A 27,441-nucleotide genomic window follows, 5' to 3' on the forward strand; every position below is an offset into this window, starting at 1 on the left:
CTATTGTGTTGATGAACTTGAAGGCAAGGCTTGCCAAGTCGTTATATAACTATGCAGGGAAATTAAATAATTGACACGTATTATTTGGCCTTGGTACAGTTTGACGTTCTATAGACACTCACTCAACAAATACGAGGGTTATTTCTTTGAATATCTTTGCTGTTTTTAATCCAAAGTCGCTCTCATTCTTTGCACACGCCAGTCTAAAGTGTCTGTTATTTCGGCATAGAAGTTGAATATTTATATTTCTTGATCTGTCTATCGAAGTCTTGTGGTGTTGTTTTATATAATGATGATGTTCATACTTTTTGGCTGTGTAGTTTTAATCTTTTATTATACTGGTAAAGGCTATGATGAATTATCTTTCTGTTGAAGCTTAGCAGCTGGCACGTGTTGATACAATACGCTTGTAGTTGTACGAAAATAGTCTTTAAATTGCATGTTTCAAAGTTGAACATATGAACTGCTCGTAGCATTTTTGTCGAAATAATTTTGTTCTTCGGTATATTAGTTATGTAAAGGGGCGGAGGGGGAGGAGGCGAAAGAAAACTTTACCATTTACTGGCTATTATATGTTCATTTAAATATGAGATTTTGAGGGTCAATTTTTATAAATTATGTCAGGCAACTCTTAGCTTTAAGTTTGAAAACAGTGCTGCTAGAACATGACAATTATTGTTTTGCGCGTGGGTTACCAAAGGGACAATGAAAAGGTTATAAAATTTTGAAGAAAAAAAATTATTCCAAAAGGCTTTGCAAATTCTACCCCTGTTGGTTTTAATCAATGGCACCCGTCACTCAGACTACTCCAGCTGGTGAGAAACACAAAGAGAATATGCAAAACTTCCTGGAATATTAATTGAAAAAAAAATGTTTTAGTTATTTTATTTACACGGGTAATGTAATATATATATATATTTTTTGGTAACCGCAATTGGGGAAATAATTCTCAAACTTTATAAAAACAAATTATCCAACAATAGTAGGGTATTAGTTAGTGGGACAAATTAATTAGTTTATATGGCCATTAAATAGTTTAAAAATGGATTTTTGTAAGTGGTATTAGATTGGGTCGGGTACACATTATTGATAAGTTATACAAAGAAAAGGTTATATTAATAAATAATATTTAAACACAAAAAAAATCTTCGCTACAGGGGGTTTAAATTAAAACAGTATAATATTAGATTAAATTAATTTAGTTTATAAAATCTCGTGGATTATTTTGAACGGTTTGAAATTGTTAATGCAAAAAATTTATGGGCGTCTTAATGTAAAAAAATATAGCGCGCTTAAAAGAGAAAAAAATGGAAGATGCGAAACTGATATTTAGAAAACTCTTCGAATATATTAAGTTTAATCAGTATTTATTTAAAATTTGGATACGAGTGTCTAAATCTCAGTTCAAAAAATCTGTTCAATGTTAACTAATAATATGAGTTTGTCTCAATAGTAACAGCAGCTTATTAAAGAATTATATTTAATCACATAGCATTACCAACAGGGGCTACGTTTTTAACTTGTTTTTATATAAAATACCATTGGGGCAAGGCAAAACCCTTCACTAGAAAATTTAAAAATTAATTCAAGAATCATCGCCTTTTTTCGAAACAATAGCATGGCCCTACAATCCTCCTTCCTCTCCCATTCACGGTTATTATAGTCTGGGCAACATCAAAATTTATCTCGAACCATTGTAAACCTTTAACTTGCTCGAGAATTAACAAATTTACCCAATCATAAATTACTTTAAAGGGAATATGAAACTATTAGTATATCTTTGACAGATATGATGCTCCTTTCTGGTACGAATATTGAAATTTTAAGCTTTACCCGGGGTAAATTTGATATGGATTCTTCAATCACGTTAGATCCTTTAATGTGTCTGGACTTTTTCCAAGAGCAGAACAGTGACGTCAGTCAAGTTACTGACGAATCTCTCCCTTTTTCTGATTATTGCATCACTGACCTCGTACCAGCCGTTGTCTTTTCTCACAAAGTTCACATAATGTCCCTCGGCCAACGATTCACCTTTATGAATAATCACCCCTTTAGTTTTAAAAAGCATCTTGCTCAAAGTGACATTTTGATTTTCAAAACTTGATATTTTGGTCGAAATCTTAATTGGTCGACCATCTTTGTAATCGCCACGGAGAAGACACAAAAATACGTACTTCCCGCTGGATATCAATACATCACGCTCTTGTATTTTTGGGTTGTTACAAAATACGCATGGCACCTCTGTTAATCTCATCCTTTTTTCTAGAGATTTCCAATCAATTTTATCTCGGTTTTCTAGTGGAAGATTGAAAATGTTGCTTTCAACAATATTTTCCGAATTTTGTTCAACTTGACATTTGGGGCATTTGGTAAAGTTTCGCGACTTTGACCAAAAAAGATCTTTTAGAGCCTTAGAGTAATTGGCTTCCATTTCTTGACTTAGTGTCGTCAAGAGCACCATCAAAAATTCACTGGCGTCTTGTTGAACGTTTTGCGTAAAATGATTTCCGACAGCCATTCTCAGTTCCAACCCTTTACGACTGAAACTTCCTTGAGAACTCTCGATGTCGTTTATCGTGTCATGGAGGCAACGTAAAACTGGTTTTTCAACGAATGATCCATTGTAAGATTTAACCAATTCTCTTAATTCCGGCACTAATAAGAGTAGTTGCAAAACGCTATTAGAATAGCACGTTACTTGATCATCGTTAGCTAAACCTTTCAAGGGAAAACTATCCAAACTCTGTTGGGCTTTCCTTTTCTTCTTCGGTGTTTCTTCACATCTCACTTCCTCGCCTTCTAAAAGGCTTTTAGATAGTGTAGGCGCACTTCTTTTCCCACCTCTACTTTCTTTCGACTCCGTTATTTCCAAAAGAATCAGATCTGGCCTATATTTTTTGCGAATCCTGTTATATTCCATTATGGCTCGTCCATCCGCCTTAATTTTAGTCGGATCGAACTGTAATAGATGGAGTCCGGCTAAGGACGTCACTCTCGATAAAGCGACGTACGCCATGCCCGTTCCAAATAAATTCGGACCCAAATCCATAATGGCGCATTTTAAACTCATGCCTTGGCTTTTGTGTATCGTAATTGCGTATGCCAGGATGACGGGAAACTGGGAGCGCTTAACGTAAATGTTTGTCATGAGCAAAAATTTGACGCAAATTTTCTCAACTAAAAAGTCAGTGTTAGCGTTGTCGTTGTCGTTATTCGGTTCGCGATCTACTCTGAGAAAAATACCAACAACGTTTCCTTGTTCGTCCTTCTTGAATCCAGTTACGAAACCCATCGTACCATTTACAACGCCTTTTTCAAAACTGATATTCCTTCTGACCATTATACGGCAGCCAACGCAAAGAATTAACTCGCTCTCCAAACCGCCCGTTTTGGACGGTTCGTTTTTTAGACTTTGAAGTCTCCTCAAAATGTTTTTATTCATTTTTTTTCCATAGTCAGCGAGTCTATCCTGGCAAGGAATGACTTCAACTTTCTCGCCGTTTTTTCGCAGCATTTCGCCGTTGAATTTTTCGCACATGGCTAATTTAGGCATCAAACAAATTGGGCGAAACCCTTCATTGGACAGTTTAATGAAAAGGTCCATAGCCACCTCGATGTTTTTTCCTCGAGCAACCAATCTACTTTCTAAGGTTGCAACATCAGCTTTAGAAATATTTCCAATTCTAACTCTGCTTAAAATGTCGCCGTAACTTTGGTCGTTGGCTTGTCTAACATTTTGCGTTAGTTCATCGTATTTAAAAAACTTCCAAAGATCACTTCCTCCGATGCAATTGAATCTAAGTCTGGCTTCTTCGGAAGTGATTTTGATGAACGCGGGATTTCCTTGAACCGGAGGCAATTGGAAAAAGTCACCCAAAACAAGGATAAATACAACTCCACCAAATGGTTGGTTCATTTCCCAAAATTCGTTCAGCCTCAAGTGAACGTGAGTCAGTAACACCGACGAGACCATGGAAATTTCATGAATAATTAACAGTTTTAAATTTCCCAAAGTTTCTTTCATAATGCTCATATTGTCAGAACTTAGGGAATGGTATTCGGCAATACGCCCATGATCTACCGGCAACATTAGTAATCTGTGTAATGTTACGCCATTAACATTCAACGCTGCCAAACCCGTTGGCGCGGCAATTGCCACGCTAGCAGGATTTTGAAAGCGTCGCCTTACTGCGTTGGCGAGAGTGTCGATAAGAAACGATTTGCCAGTGCCACCAGGTCCCGACACAAAAAGGCACTTGTTTCCAGATTTTTCTCCCTCTTGGGAGAAGTGATCCATGATGTGATCATATATTCGCCTTTGATCCGAGTTTAGTAACGCCACATTGTCATCATCAGTCTCGAAATTGATTTCCATGGCAGCTTCCACATCAGCCATCGCGTGTTCAGTTTCGATAACAATTTCTTTCCCTTGTAGCGCATTTTCATCGTCTTCACTTTCGGCCTCCGATACTATGGTTTCTAGCTCGTTCGCCTTTTTAGAAGCCTTCCGTTTCTTTTCAACTTCTTTGGAAACCGACAGCTTCTCGTGATATTCTCTCATGTCTTTTAACACCGAAAGCGAGTTTTCGAAAGCATCGGCGTATGTTTCAAAATCGCCCAATAGCTCAGTTTCGTCACGCCACGGTTTGAAGAGGATCAGTAGAGCGTGACAATACTGTTCTTTCTCCTCCATCGGGTCGTGAATAAAGTGCTCTATTATGTACGGCTTAATTCTCTTTCTCATGAAACCCAGATTGTTTTTCAACTGGATGAGATTCGCATTTTTCTCGACACCCTCGGAGCGCATGGCATAATCGTAAAACTGACCAAATTCCCGCAAACTAAGATTTTCCAAGCTGTCGGGACGATTCGGATACTTGTCGTCGACGAACCCTTTTTGGCAAGTGTCCTTGCTTTCGGGGTCAGTTTCCCTCAAACGAGCGAGTTCCTTGTAACCTTTCAAAATTCTCGATCGGTTTTCTTTCAAGTTAGTGTTTATAAATTTAGTGCTGTCAGACTTGTTGTAAAGGTCTTGGCCCAGCATCATATCGAGAGCTTCATAAATTCCTATTTGCTTGCACGTCAAAGATTTCAATCTATAGGCAAATAATTTTTTGGACAAACTTTCGTTGCCTAACTCGGCAAAAGTTTGGTCCATGTCAGCCCGGTCTCCCTTTGTCACGTAAGCCGTAACATAGTTTGCCACTATTTCCGATTTGTCAGCGACAAATTGCAAATCCATGTTGGCTTTGGAAGCCAATAGTAGCGTTGGATTATAATCATTTATTAATTCTTCGTGCTGTTTTCTCGGCAAGTCGTACAACCGTTTCTGCACCTTTTTCATTTTACGGTGACGAGTAACTGATCTAACGGAATTCATAGTCTTTAAAAATTACAAAGGCCCCAAGTACAAAATATTTTCTAAAAACCAACCCAAAAACCGAGGTAGAGGTAGACCAGGAAAGAAAAAGTGATAAAACTTAATTTGTGATAATTTTTATTCCTTCCACCTTAATTGTGCAATAAAAAATTTAAAATTTGCAAAAATATACTATGAACATCTTAAATCTAATCAAATGGTACTACAGAATTGATGGAAGGCAAGTATAATAAACGGTCCTCGTTTCATTTGATTGTATTTTTTGAAGTCTTCATAAAAATTTATATTTTCTATGGTTAGATCAGTTTGAATTTCGGCAGTTTTGTATGTATTATTGCTTGTCTGACTCGATGCCTCCACCATTTTAACATTAGCTTGAACAGATGCATTTAAAAAAAGTGGTACGCATTGACAAGCAACTTCAGCTCTTCCAGAATCTTCAATTCTGTCTTCAAGAATGCTTATTTCCATAATCACAGAATCATCTAGACTGTCTACCGTTAACACAGAATCATCTTGACTATCTTCCGTTAACACAGAAACGAAGAGATCATTTCCCAATGATGACATTGAGATCGCATTTTCACTTTTTGATTCCAATTCTCTCTTCTTCTCAGAACGCTCTAAATACCGATTATGTAAATCTAGTCTAGATTTTGGAGATCTTAAGCTTTGCACACTTCTATATCCCAGGAAAAGTGATGGAACCCAATCAGGGTGCGTCTCATCTTCCAAATTTGATGGTTTTCCTAAATTAAAATACATTGCATTAATGAAAAAATTTTAAAACTTGTACCATTTCTTTAATTTTAGTATTTCTTACCTGAAATAAAATGACGACTACATATTCTATGCCATTTCTGTATTAGATCAAAAGTTGAAAATTTTTTTTCAAGATGAAGGGCGTTAACCCAAGCCTGCCTTCTTTTACGCGAAAGTTCTTCAATATAAGGCCCATATTTCTTATTTACACAAGGAAAACAGTAAAACGAAATCCCCTTATCTTTTTCCGTGCGACTTTTACACTTAAAAACTGAACAATAAACCATTTTTAACTAAAATATTAATTAAAATTGCTAAGCCTGTGCCACTCTATGAGGATTTTAAAGGAAAACTCATTTGTCGTCTGCTACGTCAGACTCACTCAGAATCTGGCAGCCCGAAACCGGAAATAAGCACAGGACAGTGGACATTGTCTAATAAAATTTTAAAATGTCCCATAACTTTTTTTTAAACTATGGACAGTTTGACCAATGAGTATCCCGAAATTTTGATATCTTGACTATGGAGAAGCGACAATATTTTGGCACGCACACTCCAGTTACAATGTCCTATAAATTTTCGAGTCAAATAGGGGGTCACTGGACACACGTCCTATAAGAAATATTTCTTATTTCCAACCCTGATTGCAAACCAGCAAAAACAATTTTGATTGGTCGGTTACGAAAGTTCTAAAGACCACCACTAACCTAGCTAGCGCTGAAGACGAATTATTGGGGGCAGCATTGTAGAGCGTCTTTTTTCAAAAAAATTAATAATCATAACTGTCAAAAAATATAAATTTAATAAACCAAAACTTTTTAAAATGTATTAAACCAAAAATATTTAAAAATGTAATAAAACAAAAAATATTTAAAATGTAACAAAATAAACATTAATAAAACTTGTTAAAAGTGTTTGAGATAAATTATAAATCTGGGGTCCATTAGTTAACAAAATAAGGTGTGCTGTCATTACTTTCCTTGGAAAATCACTGTTAACGACAGTGCTTTTTCTTATGTTTAATAGTTTGCAAGATAAACAAAGATGTTACGTTGGCGAGAAATATGTGGATATCTTCTGTAGAAAGCGTGGTTTTTCATAAAGCCTTACCTAATTTAAGATTTTAATCATTTGGGTAGAATTATTAGTTCAAAATATTCCTAAATCCAATTACAGTCAAAGCTTCCTGACATTTAAAATGTAGTTTGGTCTAAAAGCTATAAGGAGCTAACAACTGGCTAGGGGGAACAGATAGTCTGACGTCACACAGCCCCTCTCTGGTTGGAATTTTTGCGAGTAGAATACTGTTTCCAACCGTTAGGGGGGATGAAACTCCAGTAAGAGATAGAAGGGTGTGACGTTTCAGGGTCAGAACTGTTAGCTCCCTATTGTCTCCGTCATGAGTTCCCATATCAGAAGGGGAAAAGAAGTATTATATTCTTCCCCATAATATTTATCAAATTATTATTAATTTATTAATTTCTTTATCAACTTGCGTTAATCATTTCCTTCCTAACATAACTAATTAAAAGATTATTAATTTCTTTATCAACTTGCGTAAATCATTTCCTTCCTAACATAACTAATTAAAAGATTATTAATTTCTTTATCAACTTGCGTAAATCATTTCCTTCCTAACATAACTAATTAAAAGATTATTAATTTCTTTATCAACTTGCGTTAATCATTTCCTTCCTAACATAACTAATTAAAAGATTATTAATTTCTTTATCAACTTGCGTTAATCATTTCCTTCCTAACATAACTAATTAAAAGATTATTAATTTCTTTATGAACTTGCGTAAATCATTTCCTTCCTAACATAACTAATTAAAAGATTATTAATTTCTTTATCAACTTGCGTAAATCATTTCCTTCCTAACATAACTAATTAAAAGATTATTAATTTCTTTATCAACTTGCGTTAATCATTTCCTTCCTAACATAACTAATTAAAAGATTATTAATTTCTTTATCAACTTGCGTTAATCATTTCCTTCCTAACATAACTAATTAAAAGATTATTAATTTCTTTATCATCAACTTGCGTAAATCATTTCCAATCAAAAGATTATTAATTTCTTTATCAACTTGCGTAAATCATTTCCTTTCTAACATAATTAATCAAAAGATTATTAATTTCTTTATCAACTTGCGTTAATCATTTCCATCTATTATTATTATTATTAGTTCCAAACCATTGTTTGTTGGATGGCTCACTAATAGTGGTTTTGTTCGAAACTGAGCTTCATTCATGAAATATTACATATAACCACAATTAATATAACTTGTTAAAAGTGTGTTTGAGTTAAATTATAAATATGTAAACTATTAATTAAGAAAATAAGGTTTGCTGTCAATACTTTCCAGAAAATCACCGTTAATGGCAATAGTATTTATTGTATTTAATAGTTTACAAGGTAAACAAACGTGTTACGTTGGTGAGGAATATGTGTATAAATCTTCTGTAGTGAGCGTTGTTTTTCATAAAGCATTACCAAATGAAACATTTTAATCATTTAGGTAGAATACAAGGTTTTAATTAATACAATGGAACCCTGATTTGAGTAAATAAATAACGGCATTTTTAACTATCACTACTGTTACCTATGCTTACGAAATAAATAAAGCATAAATTCATAGCATAATACAAAGCAGACTTCGAAGACAGAGCATATATGAGGAAACCAGGATGGGAAATAAGATTGACGGGCCTGGTGCACTATGGATATTGTTTTGACCAAGGCTTAGAGAAATTAATTCACTATGGCTGCGCACCACGATTAGAAGCATTAAAGGGGCTGAAGCGACCAAGGCTTAGCGCAATTTCACGGGTTTCACCGCCTTAAAAAAAGTGGCAAGTTTAGAAACAGATTGTGGGACAATAGAAAGGTGGAAAATTATGAAATTAGGCTTATATTAAAACTTGAAACCTACTTTATATTATATTTAAAATCTATCCATCAGCAAATCCTCAAAAAATATGAAAATGACAACGATAAAGGACCCACTCTCAAATTTTTTCCCCTTAAAAAAATGGCGACCACAAACGGGGTATTTGTCACGGCGGCAATATTAAAGCAGTCTTATCTCACTACCGATAGGGCATTTCAACCAAAAGGCATTAAGAAAAAACAATCGGATTAATATGACGCAACTAAACGCAAAAAAAGGCCAATTTTGGTCGCGCTGCAATTTTCTAGTAAATCAGTCTATCCATGCTTAAATAACGCAGATTGGGGTAATTTTGAAAATTTAAAATTAAACATACTTAAACTTAAAATTAATCAATGAAAGCTGGAAAGCACAAATACTAAATATGAGGCTTTCATTTGAAACCGTTTTCAAATCAAACAAACGTATAGTTATTTCATGACGGCTTCCACAAAAAGGCTATCTGTTAAATTTTTCCCATGTTATTTCTATGGAAAATTTCATGATTTTCATCAAAATATCGTAAAATTTTTATGGAAATGAAAACCACCCTTAGCAACTTTATTTTTTATAAGAAAAACTAATGGATGGATCTTTTTGAAATTTTAACCACATATTTAGGTCCCGAATTGTAGTTCTGTGGAATTTTTTCAAAGCAGTTAATACGATACAAAAAAAGTTATAACCAATCAAAAAACCATCCTTATACATTAAAGTCGGTATGAGGTCTTATCTAAGAGAGCTATCGCTCTCCTAGAATTACACCCCCTTTGCTTACCTAGCTTTAAACAAAGAGAGAGTTAACTGAAATTTAATTTAGATAATGATATACTATAGAAGTTAACACTAATCTTAATTAATTTCTTTTTCTCACTCAATCGAAGTGACGCGCCCCTCGTCTTTTACGCTATAGTCAAGAAATATGTATCTATCAGTTTAGAAAAAATTTATCCGGACGTGTTCAACAATTTTAATTTAAGTGGTTTACAATACAGACAAGGCTACGGCGGATTGATACGCAGCGTTTAATACCATAGAGATGAAAATATTAGGTATATTCTCTATTGAAAGTACATTTCTCTAGTCTAAGTAAAGAGATCCGTTACTAGACCTACACGTGACGTAAGACGTTTTAGAGTTAGAGAAGAGGCCCCCTGGTTTCTCTCTGCTATAGGGTTAACATTATAATATATAATCGTGAAATTTGTTACCCAGATTTTTTCTCGTAGGCCCGCTATAATGTAGTAGGACGTAGATTCAAATGGTGGTGGTGTTAAGCTTAGCTAAAGGATCACCGCGTGTAACATCCCTTCCTCCTTCCTTCAAGATCACTTGGGGTGAATTCAGTAAAGACGTGGGGCCCATTTTATTTTAGGAATTTCTTCGCTATAGACAGGTTAAGCAACTAATGTATGTAATCAACGCGTCTAGTCTTATGCACTGCATTGGGTTTTGTTCTACAGGTAGGGTAATTATAGGACCGATGTGTTTTCAGTACAGGGATGGTTCGTCAATTTTGAGTCTATTTTGAATGTTCTATGCTTCTATGACCGGCCGATTTTGAATTCCCCCCATAAGGGATGCACCCCCTAACACAAATGATGAACCCCTTAACACAAATGATGAACCCCTTAACACAAATGATGAACCCCTTAACACAAATGATGAACCCCTTAACACAAATGATGAACATTACCCCCCTTAAATTGTAAGTAAGAAACAGAAAGACTATGGTAATTTAATTGAAGGGGTCGTCCGTAAAACACGTTCTAATCCTAACAAGTTTAGGTTGGCCTTTGTGGCAAATGTCATTGATTGTTTTAGAGATGGTCCCTTTTTTAAGTGAGGAACCTAAAGACTATGCTAATTTAATTTGATTGGTCATCCTTAAATCCCTCTAATCGTAGCCTGTAAACGGACAAGTCCCTTAATTGTGGTAAAATGTCATAGTAGGCTCTAGTTCCATTTCCCTCTCATGATTGCCCAAAGATTCCCCATAGAATCGTAGAACCCAGTGTCCTGCCACCATTTTTGGAGTATACCCGGTTACAAGTACTCTTTTGATTAAGCTCTCTAGTATCCGTGGCACGCATAGACTAATTTCTACTTGCGAGTAACGCCGTGAAAATATTCTCGAGGTGTAGGTTGCGAGGTGCGCTGATGCGCCGCCGTTTTGAACCAATCGCATCTTTCTTTCTACCTATTTCAATCCATTTTTATAAAGGGGCAACTGCAGTTTGCTATAAGCGTCCATCTAAAGACCCGTACCTCTATTATCGACATTTTTAGATACCACCACAAAATGTTTTCTTACTTCATAACCATAGACAATCTGAGCTTTAAAATACGCAAAAACTGTGGCCCTAATTGTATTTAAACTAAAGCCTCGTAGGTCAGTATTCATTAAATTTGGTACAACATCATTTTTCGTTCATTTTACTTTGTGGTGAATGACTTATTGCAAAGTGCGGTTGATCAATCGTTGATCATAACTGGTGGGAACTTTCGGTAGTCCTTGGGGATCGATGATTGGGCCTCTATTTGCAATCATCGAACTGTCAACGACGATTCATTGCCCAACACACCACCTCTTCTATATATCCAAAAGGAATTTTTCTCTCTTTTTCTTTCCTATCTCTCTCTTTCTCTCTCTCCCTCGGAGTTAATAGGCGCCTTTTAAAATCTTTTTTCATTTCTTCATTTTCTATATATTTTTATTTTTCACCAGATACGATTGGTTCGGAACACGTGTCATTTTATCTTATTATTCCATTAATTTTTTTTTTCTTGAAAATCCTAATGCCTTCCAATAGTTTATAACTTCAAAAATATAATTAAATCGGTGGTTATTTTATGGTACTCGGGACCGTTTACCGATGCGAAGCCATACTCTACGCCCAAATGTACAGCGTAAATAATTAGAAATTTAGAACTGAACTGTGCTCAGTACCAATTGGTAACCATGTACTGTAGTGATCAGACATTTTATTAAGTTCTTGGTCTAAACAGAATGTCATAGATATTTATTATACCATAAGTTCATAAGATATGTTCCGTTCCATAAGTTTGTAATGTCTGGTAACTTAGAAACTGGAGCTTGTAATTTTGAAGTGAGTGAGTGAGGTAGGTCATAGATTAGAGGTAAAGCGACATACGCCTGGTGAGGCGCTGCTGTCAAATTTGGGCTTAATAATGCACAGACTAAAAAGGACCTAGATGGAACTTGGTCCTGCATACAAAATTAATTAAACACCGAGTGTAGTTAGGACTTCAATTGACTCGCTTCCGTCGTTCTCTAGTAACTAGTTATCTCGAGCTGTAAGTCTCTCCGTAGCATTACGAAGTATAGGTAGTGTCATACTTATGGTAGGAACATATCTTACTAATTATGTTTCTGTTGTCAGTACAAAGTCGTATAAATCTCTAATAAGTGTTAGTGCGATCTATTCCACCCTGTTAAATATTTTTAAACGTCACTGCGCGATAATTATGTCATCGTAGCAGTTTGAAGAAAAAATATAGCTATTCTCGAATGACATAAATAGATAGGACACGTAAGAAATCCATTTTAATAATGGTCTACCAAGGACTGCCTTTTGTACCTAACCTTAATTCTCTGAACTGAATGCTCTCTGTTCGACATACTATAAGAGACCCCGCGAAACGGATAATAATCATCTGTCATATTTATTGTTATGTCACCTACATTGTAATTTAATTCCCAAGGTCGCAACGACAAACGAGATGAGAAAGGTTCCAATTTACTTATTACGTTACTGTGTCAAACGAGCTTTAGGCGTGACTCTACCTTGTTCACGAAGATTACCCAGTTACCCCGAGACCCGATTATGAAAACAATAGGACGTAAGAGGAATGACTTACCGGAATCCATGGCTAAGATGGTCAGAGGGTACTCTGATCGCTGTTCCCTGTCCAGGGATCTTTGCAAGAAGATTTCACCCGATGACGAGTTAATCCTGAAGAGGGATTTGTCACCGTCTTTAATCAAGTAATGGATGTTGTTGTTTGGGAGAGAGTCTGCGTCCGTGCCTGTTACGGTCAGTAAGGACACCGGGGATGTGGCCACCGCGTTCTCCATGACGTGTACTTCGTAAGGGGAGTCTAAAAAAGTCGGCGGGTTATCATTAACGTCCGCCACGCTTATGGTCACCGTTGCTGTATCCAATCTTATGTCATTGCCACCATCTTCGGCTTGCACAGTTAAGACGTAACGGCTCTTTCGTTCGTAATCCAAGTTCTTGCTGACCCGAATGATGCCCGTGTCTTCGCCGATAGCGAAATCGTGATTGGCATCACCGGCTATGATGCTATACCGCACTTGACCGCTAAGACCTTCGTCTTGGTCAGTCGAGGATACTTGTAAGATACTTAAACCGATGCTGGCGTTTTCCGAAACGGAACCGCTGTATTGTTTAGGGTCAAACACTGGACTGTTATCGTTTTCGTCCATTATGTTGACCAGTATCTCAACCGAACTCATTTTTGACGGATGACCGCGGTCTTTAGCTACCACCGTCACGGCGTATTTCGACTTCATCTCGCGGTCTAATGGACCGTTGACCCTAAGTAGGCCGTCGATTGGTCCAACGGTGAACTTATTATCGGATTGAGGCGCCAAACTATATTCCACGTAACTATTACGACCCTCGTCGCGGTCAACCGCTTTGACCGCCATGATGACCGTATTAGGAGGGACATTCTCTAGAACCGAGGTTTCATTCGGAGTGACGAATTCCGGAGCCATGTCGTTAACGTCTTTAAGTATAACCGTCACTTGCACCGTACTGGTCAGACGTTTTTCCGGAGGCCAAGCCTGATCGGTCGCGCTGACAACTAAGTTGTAGAATGATTGGACTTCCCGGTCTAAGGCCTTCTTGGTGAAGATGGTACCGTTGTTCGAGATATGGAAGTGGTCGCCTTCGTCACCTTCCACGATGTCGTATACCACGTGACCGTTGTCACCTGAGTCATAAAGAAAAATTGTTTGGTCAAGTACATGGTTTAGGCCTCGCTTAAGACGCTATTCATTACCTGAATCTAAGTCAGTTACGCTGACTTGCAAAACAGTGGCACCAACTGTAACATTCTCAAGTATCTCATCATTGTAGCTCATTGGGTCGAACAAGGGGGCGTTGTCGTTCAAATCCAGAACGTTGAAATAAACGGTGACAGTACTGGTCAAGAATGGTTGACCGGAATCTTGAGCTTGGACGATGAAAATGTAATGTTGTACCTGCACGCGTGAGTGAGTGAGAAGAGATATTTGGATATCAGTTTAAACAACTGAATACGGTGTATGGACGTGCAGGTCGGAAACTGGTTTGAATTGGTCGGGTCATCGTGGCTCAATTTAACGTTATTAAATAATAATTAAACGCATATGGTGCGATAAAAAAAACGCGTAGCTACTACCTATGTTACGCTTTTCTAACACACCCCGACCCGAAAAACGTGAACCAAACACGCTACCACCTTCCCTACATGCCAAAATAAACGCGCAACAGAAGTTGATTACGTCGAAGTTATCTATTAGTTTTGACTGACTAATAGTGACAATCCAACTCAAAGCCCAACCCAAACCGCCGAGCTGAAACTAGTTTTGTAGGGACTTCAATTCGCTAAGAAACGTTTATAAATCCGACTCTATCTTGGACAAATGGCGGACTGTAATGTAATCCTCACTTCCTTATGAAATAACATTTGTACGTTAACGTTTCAAAAGATTTTATTAATACTTTGTGTACTGGTTAGCTAGCTAGTTCCCCGTTGATGGGTTTATGTGGCCTCCGCCATCTTGTAACATGGCGGCTTAACTCAATGTTCTGTCGGACTAGTCGTAAATAATTTGACTATAAAGGGACTCTATAGAAGGTATTTGAAATACGTCACAGGGTACCACGTGACCCCAAGATACAAAGACTCCGCGTGGAGTGGGAATAGACACCTAATCCTTGTTCTTTGCGAGATTGCAGCCTAGTGCTAGTTTTCAAAATAGAACGAACTAAGCTTCTTTGAGCAACACCGTTCCTCGGTCACGTGGTACCTCTGACGTATTTCAAATAATTTTTACCCACCCGCCGATACCTCTTTATAGTCTCTTTAAAAAAATCACGAAAAATTTTGAAACCTTAGGTTCCGATAATTTCGAGTTGATTTACTTTTGGTTTGGCAGTTTAAATTTAAGAGAGAGTAAGGGAAAGATACTTTGGGTAATTAGCCTCGTTTAAAATGGCGGGGAATCCATAGGCTTAATTACTGGCCCATTATTACTAAAAACTAGTAAATTTATGAACTCCGCTTTTTTGACTGTTTTTGTGTCTTGGCCCGCGCGCCAATTACCCAAGAAAAAAATGGATGGAAGAAACGTGATCGTTCGCGGCCACTCTTAATGTTATGTTACCCGTGCCTTCCGTGGAAGAAGCACGTCTCTCGCTCCTCTATAAAATCTAGCGTCGTGCTGGTGCTGCTAAATGTAACCTTTTCGGATTAGCCCCCGTTCAAACTCGCGCGTGTATGACTTGTATCATTCGGTAACCCTGACAACTTCAGTTAGGCCGAACACTATGGAATTGTTTAAAAAAAAGGTCACTTTACCTGTTCGTAGTCCAGATGAGATGTCAATGTGAAAACCCCAGTTTGCGGGTTAAGTGAAAATACGTCATTGCCCCAGTCGCTGAGGACACTGTAGCTTAACTCTCCATTGACGCCTACGTCAGCGTCCGTCGCGGTGACCGCACCAACTTGGGCCCCTCTTTGAACGTCCTCTGGTATGTCGAATGAGTAAACGTACTCCTGGAAGACCGGTGGGTTGTCGTTTGTATCCGTGACCTATAGACAAAGATAAAGGTTGGGGTAACGGTCAAATGGGTGACCTCAAACTAACAACTAAAAAGGCAAAAACATCGGGGAATTTGATTTTAGTTGACTTGTTTATAAACAATAATATTAATATCCCTTTCAACTAAGTGGGAAATAGTCAGGGAATATTTTTAGGCAACCTTTGAAGTAAACGAGAGTTTAATGTCTTCGCTTACCTCGACGAGTAGAGTGGTCTGCGAAGATTGTATTTCATCATCCGCTTTGATGATGATTCTATGTTGAGCTTGCATTTCTCTATCCAAGGGCTCGTGTAAGGTTAAGACCCCATTCTCGGCATCCAAGGCGAATTTCTTCTCTTGACCGTTGGGTACCAGAGTGTAAGAAACGCGACCTTCTATGTCCGGGTCATCCGCCGTCACGATGGCCACAGTGTGACCCGGAGGTGCGTCCTCGGATAAAGAGAATTTACTCAAAGTACTCGAGAATACGGGTGGACTGTCGTTTCGGTCCAGGATGGTAATTGTCGCCTGTAATTCAGAGAAATGAATGGGTTAGATTTTAGTGGTAAATTATGTAAATCAGTTGCAACTTGTATTACGAATTTTCTAAGCTGGAAGGTAGATACCACTCAGTTGAAAGATATACTACTACTAATAAGAGGCTTTGAATCGATCGATTTTTGACCATCGGTCAAGCTTCATAAGATATGTTACGTGATAAGTATGACACTACCTATACGATTCGTAATGCTACTGAGAGACTTACAGCTCGAGATAACTAGTTCGAGAAGGAGAACGACGGAAGCGAGTCAATTGAAGTCCTACACTCGGTGGTTAATTAATTTTGCAGGACTTCCATCTAGGTCCTATTTAGTCTGCATTACTAAGCCCAAATTTGACAGCAGCGCCTGACCAGGCCTCCCTCACTTACCTACCTCATTCACTTCGTGACAAGCTCCAGTATCTAAGTTACCAGTGACAAACAAATGGAACATATCTTATGAACTTACGGATGGTAACACCCAAGTTCAACATTGAAATCGAAATAAATCCGCAATAAAAAATACCAATGGTTCAATAACTCCCTCCGTATCAAGTATAAACTTACAAATGAATCTTAAATAATTATTATAAACGTAAAGAAATAAAATAACGTTACGGGTTGTAGGATAGTAGGCATAATATCTCTTCCTTGTTTTTGTGGATAAGTGAAAGCGGCAACGGCGAAGGCCGAGTGAGCTAGGATTGGAGATAGCGGACAGTCTGTTAGGAAGCCTACATGCATGAGCCAGGCATGGAAAACCATTAAGCGATGCGCTCGCTCCTCGTATAACTCGCGAATCGTGATCGGGTCATTACAACGGGGCAGCATTTCCCTTCAAATTATTACTAATTTTACTACTATCAACTAAACCCCCCTACTCTACCACCCCTAATTCACAACCAACAACAGATAGAGAGAGTTGAGACGATAAAAACAATTTACAAATACATTAAAGCAAGTGAATCCTTTTTTCTTCGGTTTGTACCACGTAGGCTATATTTGTTATTCGGGGAGTATAGTGCCAAGAGAAAAGAGGCGAATATGCGTGCACGTGTCTTTGGATGGTGCTCGCCGATTGTAGGGACGAGTACCGAGCCTTATAAGTTATCAGACCTTTCCCTCCATATGAACATTAAGTTAATAATTAATTAAATAAATAATTAAACCGTTTCGGTATTTAGTACCATCTAACGAAATTAAACACGGTGATTTGCTGGCACTCCAGTAAACTTAGGGAGAATGGTGTCGTGTCATTTAATGAAGGGAAACCCCTCCCATATTTCGAAGTATCATCGCAGTACCATAAAGATTCCATGTGTCGCTTTTACGTTCTCCTGAAATAAAGTTTTTCCCTTGCTTGTCATGAACCAAATCGGGCGAAGATTTGCTATTCGTCAAATAGCAAATGTTGTCCCATCTCAAAGCATCATTCGTCGCTTCTACATTCTCCTGATATAAAATTCCCCCCTTGCTCGTCATGAAACGAAAGCGACCAAAAACAGGCGAATATTTGCTATTCGTCAAATAGCAAATGTTTCTCCATCTCAAGGCATTATTCTCCGTGTCGCTTCTACTTTCTCCTGATATAAATTTATCCCTTGCTCGTCATGAAACAAGAGCGACCAAAACAGGCGAATATTTGCTACTCGTCAAATATCAAATGTTCCCCCATCTCAAAGCATCATTCCCCGTGTCGCTTTTACATTCTCCGATATAAAATTTCCCTTTTGCTCGTCATGCAACGAAAGCGACCAAAAACAGGCAAATATTTGCTACTCGTCAAATACCAAACCAAATAATGAATGGTTATTTCATATATTTTCATTTCTTCTAACCTTTCACCCCCTTCTGGTAATAAACCAAAGAACCCCGTTCAAGATAGAAATGTCAGTTATCCGCCTTTAATTGTATTCGGCTGTACGTGGATAGTAAGTGATGGTGCCATTAGCGTACAAAGCGATCATCGTTCTACGTCGCTATGGGCATTGAACGTCGTTAAAATGTGTTTATAATCTTCATCTGAAATGTGTGTGTGGAAATGACGGGTCAAAAGTTATATATTAAATTACCGGGGACTCTCAAACTCAAAGAGAGAGAGAAAATAAAAACCATTTTTCATATAAAACCTTTTTTCACGGATTTTTTTTTAACTTTCCCACGATGTTGAAATAAAATTAATGTAAATTTATACAAATATTTAAAGACTGGATATTATTATCAAAATAATACATCTAAGTTGTGCTAACTTTAATAATGGATTTATTTTTTTATTAAGTGGTATTGGTGATTTTACAATTTTATAAAATCATCTATTTAAGTGTAAGTTATTGATTGGTATCTTTTGGAAATTCATTCCCTTCGCCATCTTTCAAAATGGCGACCAAAAATTAAACAAAATACCTTTTAAAACTGAATAACGTAAGGTATCGCGATGATTCCTGGTATAATGGTTGATGGCAGTCAGGGAAACAGGACACTTCCTCTGGTCCAAAACCAAGTTTAGTAATTGCTTGGACCAGTTTTTAAAATTCAAAGTTGTGGTGCTTACTGGTCCTTGGGACCAGTTTTATTAATTACAAATCTGCGGGAAAGCTAATGGGGGACCAATCCTAAGGACCAGTTCATTATTTCGGAGTTCGGACGGTATAAGGATGGTCACTGGTCCCAAGGACTAGTTTAAAAATATTCTTATTCCCAGACTGATAAACTTTCAAAGGTGCTCTTAACCCTCCATCTTTTAAAAATGGCCACCACTTCAGTAACAAAAAAAAACAAAAAAAGATGATGTAGTAGTAGTGACGGTCAATTTAATGATAGAGGCGGATGAGAAATCTGCTCTGGCAATCTCTACTGAGTCCACTCCCATATTTAGTAGGGAACTCTATTCGAAATTAAAACGTTCATGCACGTAATACCTAGCTGCACTGCGCGCGGTGATTATGGACTAGAGTTTAAAATAAATTATACCTACAAAAGGATCTTAGTTAAATGGCCCCGGCATCGGCGATGGCTGGTTTTCGATTTAGATCTCGCTTATAAATATATATAAAACTGGGCTTGTCTCTAATTCAAAATGTAAATAAGTCTTGTCGGACCAGGATCTACCAACATTTTTAAGTCCTTCATTGAGCTTTGCAAAAGCTGGGCCCCTCAAGATGATGTTTTTTATTTCAAAGGAAAATATGACTAAATACCTTTCTATCCCAGCAACCTACGTTTTTGTATTAGCATAAGTGTATAAGATGTTACCTGATAAGTATGAAGACACTACGAAGATACAAGTTCGTAATGCTACTGAGAGACTTACAGCTCGAACTAGTTCGAGAATTGAAATCCTACACTTGGTGGTTAATTTTGCATGCAGGACCAAGTTCCATCTAGGTCCTATTTAGTCTGTGCATTACTAAGCCCAAATTTGACAGCAGCGCCCCACTCACCAGGCCTCCCTCGCTTTACCCTGAATCTATGACCTACCTCACTCACTCACTTCAAAATTACAAGCTCCAGTTTCCAAGTTATCAGAATTTACAAACTTATGGAAGGAACATATCTTTATGAACTCGTGAAATATTTCGACCATAGTGTTCCTTTAAAAAGTGGCCACCACCTTATGATGGATGAAGAACTTTTAAAATTCCTGAGTTCGGCGTGGTCATTTATTATTGCCATAAGAGATGACGGCTTAAACCTCTTATCTTTTAAGGTAATATTATATGATAGATATGACGTTTTGCAAATTATGGTAGCGTTTATGGTTTCGGTGCATGTATGTAAGAAGGCGGTTCACGTGTTCCTTAATTTTTTCTTTCTTGGTGGATAATGGGAGGGGCTTTCATTATTCTTTTTTAATGTTAATGTTAATGTTAATCTTAATTTTAAATAAAAGTTTATTTCTATGGCAACAGTACGGTAGAAAAGATAGGGAAGCGGCAGATGTTTACTTTGATTGTGTTAAGTTCTATTGGAAGTTTACACTTAGTTCCAATTTAACCACTGCTTCACTTGTTAATTGATTTTTATAAAATAAATAAATTCAAAATTAAAGTAACTAACTAATTATCAATGGGGGGTACGTCGTAATTAATAACGATAATTAAAGAGCAGTTTGCGGTATTTAAATTGCATATTTTTGAAGAATGGTAGTTGGTATTACAAGGGCACAAACAAAATCGGGTATAACGATTCAGTTTTGTTTTTGAAGTCTGTTTCAGGAAACATTATTTTACCGTTCAGGGTTTTTAAAATACCTTTGTTTAGAGATATACTTTGAGGGGTCGAACACTTCCCCTCTAATGTTAAATAAATTTTTTAAGACCAAAGTAATAACTAATTATAAAAATACCTTTAAATCAGAACCTTATTATGAGGCGTCTAAAAACTTAAACCCACTAATTTAGTAATTTTGAATTAAATTTTTACAGACGTAATTTCTTTAAAATACTTTTAATACAAATGCGCTGTACTCCACCTGGGTTCTTCTAACCCGCATCATACCTACCTTCTCTATGGTAAGCCCATAAGAGGCACCCTATCCGAATCCGATTTGGGTGTCACCATGGAACCCAACCTAAAATTTACCTCTCATACCAACAAAATCAGTAAACGTATTCACTCCCTTTCAGGGCTAATTCGTCGTAATTTTAATAATCGTTCTCAAAAATTCATCAAAATTCTTTACAACGCCCTAGCTTTACCAATTATTGACTACGCCTCCCCCATATGGACACCGTCGTCCTCTTCCAGCATTACCACCCTGCAAAAGGCTCAAAATAAATTCACTAAATTAACCAACAAACTTGAGAAACTCCCAGCCCCTACAAGATTATCGAAACTCCAAATCGACCCAGTCCACACGCGTCATTTAATTAATAATCTCTGTCTTTTACACGATTTCTTTAACAATAAGCTCGCGCTGGATATCGATACATTCTTCCAACCGGCACCCTTATCCTCTACTAGGGGTCACTCCCTTAAAATACTAAAACCCAGAGTGTTGACCTCAGTCCGTCAACATCACTTTACAAGCTCGGTCATCTCTGATTGGAACGCACTCCCAGAATCAATAATCTCTATCCCTATAAGGTCTAAATTCCGCGCTGCACTTTCTCAACATTTTCACTTGTAATCCAATGCACTAGTCACTCCCCCCACTCGTCCTGGAAATTCCTTCATTAATTAATTACCTACAACCCCATGGTAGTTAAATCTTAAATTAGTATATACTCTCATGACCAATTCTTCTATTCCTATATTTTAATTAAATCCCCTCAAGCGCTTGGTCACCTTAAATTCTCAATATTTGTTTACTATTCTCAAGTCAAATTATTAACTAATTACCTATAAGCACTTTGTTCACTTAGATCTTAATTATTGTTTACTGTCTCATTTTATAATCGTTACCAAACTCATGTTTAAAACCTTTAATTAATCTTAAAATCTGTTTGCTATCCTCCTGTTTAAAATCTTTATTTAATTATACATATGCACTGTTCATTTAATTTCTAATATTTGTCTACTATTCTCAATTTCTCATGTCAAAATTCAAATCATTCCGTCCGTACCACAAAAGCCTAAGGCTTGCATGTACGTTGCTAGTCCAAATAAATAAATAAATAAATAAATAAAAAATACCTCTATGTACTTAAAGTTAGAGAGCTAATGTTAGACCCCTCGTAAATGGCGCCAGGAAAACGCGGAAATTAGTACTTGGCGTTTGTTACTATACAATTAATAAAAATATTTCTTTTTCACTTTTTGACAAGTTTAATATTTTCTACTAAAATTAACAAGAAAAAGAAAGAAATAAACACACTCGACAAGGTTATGAGTTTAATTATTCAATAGTTTCGTTCAAACCTCGGGCGTATTAATACGCAATGTTAAATATAATATAAAAGAAAGTAGCACACCTAAACGCAATAATATATATATATATAATATTATTTTTTTTTTAAAGTTATCTTGTTAAAATCCTACACGAAAAGTCTCATATTATCTTTAAATTTTTAGTAGGTTACCGTCTAAACGTCGCCTCGACGTCCACGATCTCATTTGTTTCTTTTTAGCTCTAAATCACGCACGATCCAAGTATAAACGATTGCCCCTTAAAACGCGTACGTCAACGTGTAGAACTCCTGTTCATAACCAGGGATAGATTTAATTTTAGAAGTAGGAATTGAGTCTAACGGTTAGTATTTACTTCAGTTATTCCGACTCATAGCCCCCCGTATAGAACCCCTCCCCCAACACGTAATAACGAAAAGTTTAAATTATCTTGTTGGTTTACTCACTTAAACTATACGTTTTGATGACGTTGCTGACCAGTCTGGGAAATAGCACACTTCCTCTGGTCCAAAACCAGTTTATTAATTGCTTGGACTAGTTTTTTAATTCAAGAAGTGGGGGTTACTGGTCCTCGGGACCTGTTTATTAATTGCAAATCTATAGGAAAACGAAGGCTGGGACCACTCCGGAGACCAGTTTATTATTTAGGACATTAGGGGGTCACTGGTCCATAGGACTAGTTTAAAAAATATTCTTATTTCCCAGACTGTATGCTGACGCCGGGGATGGCGAAAAATACAGTAATTCCTTTTTAACTCTGTCGCTATGACCCCCTCCCGCCTCTTCTTTCATACCTTCCCCCCGGTCCCGTTAAAAGGGGGTCCGGGACTTTGACGCGCGCCCAGACATTACTCTGTTCTACATTCCTACTTCTAAAATTAAATCTATCCCTGATATAACCGCGTACTACACGTTGACGTTATCCGTTTAGCGTTTTCAAAAATGATATTGTTTTTCTTTTTAAATTTGCAAAAAGAGAAAACCTTTATAGAAAATCACGTGATTGTATTCGCAATTGATCACGCGCAGGAGTGTAAATTGAATTGAATTGGGGGGGGGGAAGGGACGCTCTGGTGAAATTGGAGCGCTCTCAAAAACATAATTGATCACGAAAAACTAATTTCGTGTCAAAGAATTATTTGTTAAAATAATTTCTTTGCCCCAAGAAAGAAGTGACAAACTTTGCGTTTGAATTTAATATTGGGGCGTGTTCGAAAGTCAACCGATTACCTCGTGTCCCCCAAAAAAAAATTACATAGCGTAGAGAAATTCCTTATATTTAGACTTGATGTTTCGCTATTTTGTTTTGAACTAGGCCTAGGCTTAGTTTGAAATATCACTTTATCTGGTGTCTAATTTGGTTATAATTATTTAGGCTTAAACTTTTTGTTGTAAATAATCTATTTATGGCTTCTAGATGGTCGAAATATCGTTGTGATGAATTAGGCTTAGGGATTAAGTTTCATAAATATTTGCCGCTCCCGATTGCTCAAGATATTGCTCTAATAAATCGGTTCAAATTAGGCTTATTATTTATGGCTTCTAAATGGTCAAAAATATTTCAGTAAGATCTGTTATTTAAAATTAGGCTTAACAATTCACGTTGTTTTATACACGACTGCATTCCCTAATCACGTGATTTTCCTCTTTTAATTGTCAAAGCTATAGCGCGTGGAATTTTAAATTCTAAAATTCAAAAACAAAGGCTTAACAAAAATATCTATATATTTTCTAATCACGTGATTTTACTCTTTTAATTGTTAAAGCTATAGACCTAGCGCGTGGAATTTCTAAAATTCAAAAACAAAGGCTTAACCAAAATATCAATATCTTCTCTAATCACGTGACCTTGCCTTAATCCGTCAATTTTTAAAGCGCGTGAAATTAAAAAAAAAAATTCAAACTAGGCTTAACGGTTTTTTTTTTGTTTTTTTTTTTTTCAAATTAGCCTCAACACACGATTTTAAAAACGTAACGTTTGACCAATCAGTGACAAGAAATGATTTACAAAGTATAAGTGTAATATCCAATTAAAACTATCCATCTATATCCAAAAACGGTACACCAAAAAAAAAAAAAAAAATAGAAAATTTTTTTAAAGAAAAAAAAAAATTGCGGTCAGTTGCTAGATCGGCAAGAAAGAAAGTCAATTAATAAATTCAGAAGATCTTGAATCACTGCTTTAATTATACGATAAATTCCTTCCCCCCCTCCTTCGTCTATCTCTAACCCCCCCCCCCTCGGGTCCCCCGGTCGCCGTTGTGACATGTCCAGAATCTAAATACATCAAATTTAACATTACGTATCGCTCCGCCTTAGCTTTGAACCGAATTATAAAGAAACTAAAAACCCACAGCTATAAAAAAAAATAAAATGCAATTTTTTTAAGGATTATTACCGTAATGGCACCGTATAGCCTTTGACTATATTAATATGTACGCGTGGTGCCATTAGTGCGTTTATGGATGGATAGGGAGAATAGTTATTAGCATAAAAATCGTATAAAAAGATACGCTAGTCATTTTTTGGCTTCGGGCTGAAATTAAGAGAGAAAGGGAGAGGATACCCCTTAAGGATTTTTTTCTTGCTAAATCAACCGGAGTTTGCTTAAAAGGATATGTACGTTTAATTATTAATCTAGGTTTAGTTGTAGAGCAAATTATGAGTTGTAAGGGGTCGAACGTAAAGTTTTCATTCACATTCCAGTTTAATTAAAAATAAAATAAAATTCAACTCGTGTCTGGTACGTCTGTTAGACTTTAATGTGTAGGGGTCATCTATTAAGAATTGAATGCTAATTATTGTTTTAGGAGGTTAATAATTAAATGGGTTAGGGTAATTTTGGGCCAACTAATGACCATCCAGCAGTACCTTTTTTTTCATTTCCGAATTAGATTTATTTGTTAATTAGATTAATTATTAAATGGGTTAATTTAGGATCACGTGTTTTTAGTTGCTTACGATGGAGTTTTCAAAAGTCTGGTTTGTTGATTACATTGTTTTCTTAACATTGAACATTGATAAGTATGTGGATCAAATAACCACAGACGATAGATGTGACTTCGAGTCTAAAGAACTGGTTACTTTGAATACAGATAGATATACCCATAATTCCTTTCATTTAGAAAATATCTGTACCGCAATTTAGGCATAGCATACTCGTTCATATTTTACCCATAATTCCTTTAATTTTGAAAACATCTATACCGCAATTTATTTAGCATACTCAAGTTTATAATTTACCCATAATTCCTTCAATTTTCGTTACGTCGGCTTTAACATTAATTAGTACATCTAAAATTAATTTCTAAAAAAAAGCAAAAAAGTTGTTTTCATGGACAATAAATCCCGTAAAATCTTTTGTTCAAAAACTAAAAAAAAAAAGAAAAAAAATTGTAAAATTACCCAGAATTCCTCGAGAAAATTAGAACGCCTACAAAAAAAGTTAAAACCCCTAAAGAATTTTGCTTTTCTTCATAAACGCTAAATCGTTTAAAAATCTTTTGTTTAAAAAATTATGACGCTACTAGAATATGGATAAGGTAATGTTTAGTCGCGCCACGTCGTCCGCTCGATAACCTAATCTTTTAACGATCTAAGACTGCGTAATAATTACCACTCGGAATGAATACCATAGTGAAAGGCGTGGGATAATCTTACCCCCAATTGTAAGTAACTCGAGGAGTTTCAAAGGACCATAGCCTCCGGTTACGCTACGATCTGACCGTGAAAAAATAGAAAATACCCCTTTATGAAGATGAAAAAATATATATTATATAATAAAAATTAAGGATTCATGCACTTTCTTTATTGGCGCATGCGCGTTTAAAGAAGGCAGACATTTTGAATTAAGTATTCGCATCATGGTAAGTAAATGTGTATTGTTAATTTACGAGTGCGCAGACTGCACCGCGCATCGGTTGCGACTAACGACTCTCTCTCTCTCCCTTTGGAAAATGGGGGCAAAACTATATACAGGGTGATATTCCAAGATTTGTAATTAGTCATTTAGTGGGATGTATGGTTCTATGGTGAATCAATTTTGAGTCGCAAATGTAACTGCTATGACCAGCCGATTTTGCCCAATAAGGGGTGCACCCCCTAACACAAGTTATGAACACTCAACTTTTAGACCCATCCATCTAGTTGAGTCAAAATGTTGCATTGTCTGAAAAGACCTTTAGAAGCATAGAACATTTTATACAGAACTATAATCCACTTTACTTTGGTGAGTTCGGTCCTATAATAATGAACACCCTGTATTAAGGAATTTAGTGTTTACGTGGGCGAATAAACAAACAAAGGAGTAACAGTTGTGTGTAGGCCATGAACCAAGCAACCGACTTTTGAATTTTTCTGTTCTGAATTTTTAATATGCATTTTTTTAAAATATTAATGGAGTAGCACCCTAATATTTATTCCACTCTCTCAAAGCTGCAACGCTTTCAATTTAAAGAAAGAATGAAATGAAATGAAGAAAAAAATGTTCCTGAAGAATTAGGTCTATTCAGTTTCGAAGTTCATTCTTTCTTGCGTAGTTCAACCTTGGACTAAAGAAAACTGTTTTATTTTGTTTTGTTATTATATATAGATATTGTTATAAACATTTTTTTCTTTTGTTTAACAATACGTCTTTCTGCTTGGTTACTTCTGATTTGGAAAGGAGATATTGTATCTTTTAATCTTTTTACTGGGGATTGTTCGGTATTAAATAGTCGCTCGGGATTCGACAAATATCGAATCAAATCGAATGTCTGGCTTTAATCGGCTTTATTGAAAATGGGCGGTTAGAATATGGTAACTTGACCCTCCCCCTTATTGAACCTTAACCTAACCTAAGAATAACACTTATTGAACCTTAACCTAACCTAAGAATAACACTTATTGAACCTTAACCTAACCTAAGAATAACACTTATTGAACCTTAACCTAACCTAAGAATAACACTTATTGAACCTTAACCTAACCTAAGAATAACACTTATTGAACCTTAACCTAACCTAAGAATAACACTTATTGAACCTTAACCTAACCTAAGAATAACACTTATTGAACCTTAACCTAACCTAAGAATAACACTTATTGAACCTTAACCTAACCTAAGAATAACACTTATTGAACCTTAACCTAACCTAAGA

At 36.5% G+C, this 27,441-nt stretch overlaps 1 protein-coding gene across 1 annotated transcript in view; it reads right to left on the bottom strand.

Moving 5' to 3' along the window:
• Nucleotides 1-27,441, bottom strand: part of ft (cadherin-related tumor suppressor fat) — an 85,040-nt gene that overhangs the window by 22,290 nt on the left and 35,309 nt on the right. Inside the window, exons 2-5 of the mRNA XM_089871160.1 lie at nt 16,132-16,443; nt 15,692-15,925; nt 14,129-14,330; nt 12,959-14,059 (exon numbers count right to left, since the gene is read on the bottom strand). Coding sequence (XP_089727286.1) covers nt 12,959-14,059; nt 14,129-14,330; nt 15,692-15,925; nt 16,132-16,443 — 1,849 coding nt within the window. The remainder of the gene's footprint in view (nt 1-12,958; nt 14,060-14,128; nt 14,331-15,691; nt 15,926-16,131; nt 16,444-27,441) is intronic.

The sequence above is a fragment of the Phalangium opilio genome, unplaced genomic scaffold (assembly GCF_054372755.1).
Source record: "Phalangium opilio isolate 3A_F unplaced genomic scaffold, DU_Popi_V2 ptg000002l_1, whole genome shotgun sequence".
Classification (NCBI taxonomy): Eukaryota; Metazoa; Arthropoda; class Arachnida; order Opiliones; family Phalangiidae; genus Phalangium; species Phalangium opilio.